Raw genomic sequence first — 6,081 nt, 5'->3', positions numbered from 1 at the left:
ACCATTTAGTCTTATTCTCAACGCTTATATGCCACTTTTCGATATGTCATGCATAAATATGTCTTCTTGATAGATGGACATAATTGAAATAAGTCACTAGTGAAACCACCAAAATTCAACTGGTTGAATTTCTTCTTCCTTTATTACTCTCTTATAATGGAATTTGAATAGTTCTCATATTGGCGCATCAGAATCTGTGATTTATAAGTTTAATACTTGAAATATAAACGACTTGGTGTGTAAATATTTTATTCAATAAACACATAGAACAACACACACAGACATGCAGGATAATGATGAATAAAAATGACAATGATCATTTTGATCAGATGAAGGTAGAATGTAGTTATGGAAAATTTCATGTAGGTGGCAAGACGTATTTACAGGGATCTTCCGAACACTCAACCCAAATGGGCGATGGCTCCATGACCGATGATTCCATGTCCAATAGCTCCAAGAGCGCCAGGTCCTCCAATGTTTGCGGTTGGTCCCCAGAGACCATCAGCAGCTACAGTTCCTGAGGGTCCAGATACAACAACTGGGGCAGTTGGTGGTCCTCTGACGGCAGCTCCGTGTCCAGTGGCGGAGATGGCGCCACCTCCAGCGGTGATGGCTCCTACTCCTCCAACAGCGAGAGCTGGTGCTGCTACGGCAACAGGTCCAGCTAGACCTGCTCCTGCAACAACAGCGGAAGGTCCTGCGATGACTGCTCCTGCATGAGGGGCTACGAGTCCAGCTCCTAATCCTAGACCAACTCCACCAAGAGCACCAATACCACCAAGGCCGATGGCACCGGGAATGGCGTGTCCTGATACAATTCCTGCTGGTCCTGCTATAACAGCTCCTAGGCCTGATGGGGAGGCGGAGGCTACTGCCAGGCAGGCGAAGGTGGCGAGGATCTGCAGGAAGAATTGGATTTATAAGACATATTGTAGAATTGTTACTCAAGAACGCTTGCATTGATTTTCATGATCTTTGAATTGTTTGATGTTTCCGTCTCGACTAACAACGATTAAAACAGCAGAAAATACACACAAAAAATGAAAATCGAATAGTCAGGAAACTATTGAAAAGGTACAATCTTCGGAAACTCTGAGAATTATAGAAACGAGAGAATTTATTGGTGTACAACTTTGCTTCCGCCGTTTTGCAATATTTGTCTGTAGCGGTAAGTGGTAGTCGAAATAAATAGATCGTAGATGTCATACAATAAGCTTAGGTATTTTTAAACATAACGCCATCGAAATATTAGTCGATTTGTGTCTGCATCATAAAGTTATTCTCGATTAAACATGCCAGCTTACGTGCCAAATTATATTTATTTGCGGGTGGTTTTAATTTTCTGCTTTAATATGAAGAAAACTTCGGCTGAGGCTCATCGAATGCTCTCAAATATCTATTGTGAGTGAAAGAACATGCCGAGAGTGGCTTCAACGCTTCAAGAAGAAAAGAAGATTTCGACGTCGAAGACCAGCAGAAGAGAGAAGATATTCGAAGATGCAGAATTGGAGGTATTACTTGATCAAAAGTCTTATCAAACGCAACAAGAATTGACAGGATCATTGGGAGTGACGCAACAAGTCATTTCAAAACGCCTGAAAGTCATGGAAATGATTCAGAAACAAGGAAATTGGGTGCCGTACGAGTTGAAGCCGAGAGAAGTTGAACGGCGTTTGTTTGCTTGTAAACAGCTGCTTGCAAAGCAAAGACGGAAAGGATTTCTGCATCGCATTGTGACTGGAGATGAAAAATAGGTTCATTACGATAATCCCAAGCGCAGAAGATCATAGAGATATCCCGGCCATGCTTTCACGTCGAAGGCCAAACCGAATATTCACGGTTCCAAGGTCATGCTCGGCGTACTTAGTGTATTATGTGTTGTTGAAACCGACTAAAACAATTGCAGGTGATTGTTATCGAACGCAATTGATGCGTTTGAGCCGAGCATTGAAAGACAAACGGCCGTAATACAATGAGAGACATGATAAAGTGGTTTTACAGGATGACAATGCTCGACCCCATGTTGCAAAAGTGGTCATGACATGCTTGGAAACGTTTAAATGTGAAGTCCAATCCAACCGCAATATCTCTTGTTTCGATCAATGGCACACGGCCTGGCTGACCAGCACTTCCGGTCTTATGAAGAAGTAAAAAATTGGATCGATTCATGGATCGCTTCAAAAGATGACCAGTTTTTTCAACGCGGGATTCGTACGCTGTCTGAAATATGGGAGAAAGTAGTGGCCAGCGATAGACATATAGATATAGACAATACTTTGAATCAAATATGTATAACCAGTTTTTTTACAATAAAGCCTCGAATTCCGAAAAAAAAAACGGCGGCTGCAAAGTTGTACGCTTATGTATTCGAGAGAATATGCCAGGATATTTAGTTTTTCTAGTTAGGACTCTGAAATATGACGTAAGTGAAAATCGACATTTAGGTCTAACATAATATAGCCAACATAGTTTTAGAGGGCCAGTGCATAGAATAAGTAAACAGAAGGTTCAAAAAGTGACATTCTACATCCAGCATTCGAATAAGATCAAGAATAGAGTATGCTAGATCAGCATTTGAGCGAATGAAGGGACTATTGAGTAATGCATCCTTGGAGATGAAATCTTCGAATGTTTGAAGGTTATATTGAATACTCTGTTCTTTTAAAAGAGATGGAAGCCTGTACAGGCAAGTTGGAAACTCTGAGGAAAATCGAAGAATTTGAAATGTGGGTATTTCGCTGGACGACGCTAGGGGGAGTCTAGGGGGGCCCGGGCCCCCTTAAAATTTGACATACTAAGCATAAAATAATTAAAAGATTAGCTGAACTATAATTTCACTTTATCTTTGGACATCCCAAAAAAATCCGGCCCATCCTTGGCCACCCCTGTTTTTGAAAAATAGCGTCGCCACTGTTATTAGGACTTCTCGAACGTATAAAGTGTCGAACAAGAAAGTGCTGGACAGTGTTGATGCAGATAGATAGTTTTTAACACAAATAAAAAGGTGGAAAACTGACTCTTACGAATAAATGTTGAGGGGTGATCAGTATTCATAGATCCAGTTGATCATATAGGGCAAAATAATGGGAGAACGAGGAACTTTAGGGATACAACACTCCTGGATGAAGAATATAAGATACTGGTCAGGCATGTTGACACCGCTAAAAAGAGGGACGAATTTTCCACGGTTGAGGCCAATCTTTACTAGAGGAAGCACTAAAAGAAGAAGAAGAGGTGATACAATTTCACTGATGTTGATAACGTGGGCTTCGAATTTTGTCAAACTTCATAATCCCACCGAGCTGAAAGCTAAGCTTGAAGTTGGTGTCCGTATAAAAATATTTGCAGCTTTTATATATCGAGGTATTCCTGAGATTCAAAGTAAACTGGAGAAAATAGAGATTTTTGAATTACTTACTAAAGCGTTCATGTTGATAGGCCTAAAGTACCGAACTAGACTACCACCTAGACATTTAGTTGCCCTATTTATATCAAGAAAGATCTTGACCTTCAAGTGATAATAGTATCAATGCAATGAAAAAAATTTGTACTAGTTCTTATAATAGAAAATTACTTTTTCATATTTGGTATGGAAAAGGGTTGATATTGTATTATTTATTATGCGTTATGCATTCGGATCAATGCATAAATCTTTGCATTTGAATATAGCATAGATTGGCGTTCACCTTGACTTTTCAATGTCTGCGTATGGTATCAGTGAGAGTAATTGCATGAGGAAATTGTTACAGATAGGCGTCAGCCAGATCATGGATCTTTGAATATGAAAAACTGTTATTTCCCCATCATTCGAAATGCTATCACTCATCAGGAAATCGTGGGGGTAGACCTTCCTGAGGTTTGGCATTCTTCATTGAATGCTCGGTTTAATTTTTATTGTTCTGTGGTTGATACATTCCCGTGAAACAAGGGCGTAGTTCATTTTTTTCTTCGGGGGTAATCTAAAAATTACTTTACTTCTATCTACAGGGTGCTTCAAGTTCGACGGCCTATTAAACGTTTCTGGAGAACAGGGCCGATTTGAAATCTGAAAATTCGGAATATGACATTGTTTATGATGCCCTATTCAGCTAAACTATTTTCGAAGTTCCAGCACTTCCGGTTATACAAGAATTGAAAAAAAAATTTCAAAAAAAACTTTTTTTTTCATTTTATGTATTAGATATTATCAAGATTTCCATTTTAAATTACTCTTCCCTGAAATTATTGCGTTAGTCCTCATAGTTTTGAAAATATTAAGGAAAAACCGAAAAAAAGAGAGAATTTCCATAGTCACTATTACGTGAATTATTTTTACTGTGAATATCATATGAGTATACTCAATTCATTTTCTCAAACTAGAATGATGTAGGAATATCGTGCATATCTTGAATTTGAAGAATATCATCACAGGGTGTTTCAAATATTGTGCCAAAAATTGTGAACAAAATTTGATCATAATTTCGATTTTCAAATTAGAACCCTATTTTTTGTGACTTCGTTGGATTCTACGATAAAAAATAAGGGTAGTGACCGAACATGATTATGCTCCCAAATTCAATAATTCAAGAGTTATTCGAGATTTTATGAATTTATGTTATACGTAGGGTCAAATTCATTCGATCTGTTTCCAGACAGACTAGCAATAATACTCTATGACCATAGAAATTTAAATATCTAATTACTTTACATGTGACAGGTGTTTTCATTATCAAAGCTACACTAATTTGATTTAACCAATTGAAATTCCGATATTCAAATAACAAAATTCTGGATATACTTTTCTCTAATTATGTGGCGAATTAGTTCATTCTGGCACATCTGTGGAACAAAATAGACTGGAACGGATTTATCTATTATATGTCAAATTTGTGGTTCAGAAAACTGTTCTGCCAACCAACAATTTTCAATGCAAAAATCACTAATAGATATTCATGGAAATTTCCGTTAATTTCAATAAAAAGGCAGTCAATTCGGAAAAAAATAATGTTTAAAACACGCACAGAAGGCTCATTCTACCAATCGTTCATTTTGAACTCTTGGAAGAATATCAATAACTTCTGCACTTGTATTATAAATATCTAATAATATCTAAATAATAAGTAAAAATGTCAAAAAAAGAAAGAAACCCAGTAGAAACGAATTTGGAAAGAAGAGATTAGTAAAGAGGTTAGATGAAACAAAAATGGTAGGAGCTTCGAACCTATTTGTTGTCATGATGTTATTGATGCTTTTTCAGCAGGGTTCTTTTGCTTCAGGAGCTAAAATTACTCGGGCCCCCCTGACTCGACATATTATCTCAACTTTGTTGTGATATTTGAGTCGACTTTTGAGATTCTGGCAACAAAATGAATAGTTCAGAACGGCAGATCTGACGATTTTATTCGACAGTTCATTCGAGATTGGAATATTAACTATTAAAAATAACTGCACTTTATTGACCACAGTCAGAGGCCATCGACCTAAGTCCTTCAGCCCTGTACATTCAATTACATCATATGAAGAAAAAAAACTCTTATTCTATGTAAAAATATTAACTAATTTGCTTTATTTTGCCTCTTCATTCGCAATATATTCTTGAATTGAAAACTGTAAGACTTCAGCTAACTACGAATAGTTTAAATTTAGAATAAGACCTCTTTAAATAATGATACCCACCAATTTTTGAAAAAGTTTAAAATCTTATCGTTTTGGATCTGAATGAGATTGGATAAGCTTCAGGCGATTTCCGCCGCATTTCTTGAGGCGCTCACATCAAAGTTCGCTGTCACTTCCATATAGATATATGGTCGGTTCTTTATACTATAGTGCCACCTATAGCAGAAAAAGGAAGTTAGGGAATCGGGTTTGCGTCGCTTGGAATGTCTTCAATTAAATTAGTGGATACACCAGTATTTTTAGACATCTTAAGAACTTTATGTAAAATCAGTTTTTGTTGTACAAAAACTTTCAGACCGTTTGAGAATATTTGAAACACAATTTTTTTTTCATCTATTTCAAGACAATATTTCTTTTAAAGTTGACATCTCTACCTCTACCGGAACATACAAACAAAATTCGAATTGGAAAGAAAAAGAGAAAAAA

At 37.1% G+C, this 6,081-nt stretch overlaps 1 protein-coding gene across 1 annotated transcript; it reads right to left on the bottom strand.

The window, feature by feature from the left end:
- Window positions 1–232: 232 nt before the first annotated feature.
- Window positions 233–3,586, bottom strand: LOC123684224 (chorion class CA protein ERA.5-like). The gene is made up of 2 exons (XM_045623400.1): window positions 3,419–3,586; window positions 233–899 (listed from the first exon to the last, which is right to left on the bottom strand). Exons 1-2 carry the CDS (start codon window positions 3,428–3,430, stop codon window positions 402–404), a joined length of 510 nt encoding a protein of 169 aa, XP_045479356.1. The 5' UTR covers window positions 3,431–3,586; the 3' UTR covers window positions 233–401.
- Between the last annotated feature and the right edge of the window lie 2,495 nt (window positions 3,587–6,081).

Source organism: Harmonia axyridis, chromosome 7 (assembly GCF_914767665.1).
Source record: "Harmonia axyridis chromosome 7, icHarAxyr1.1, whole genome shotgun sequence".
NCBI lineage: Eukaryota > Metazoa > Arthropoda > Insecta > Coleoptera > Coccinellidae > Harmonia > Harmonia axyridis.
This window is presented reverse-complemented; position numbering and strand designations above follow the sequence as displayed.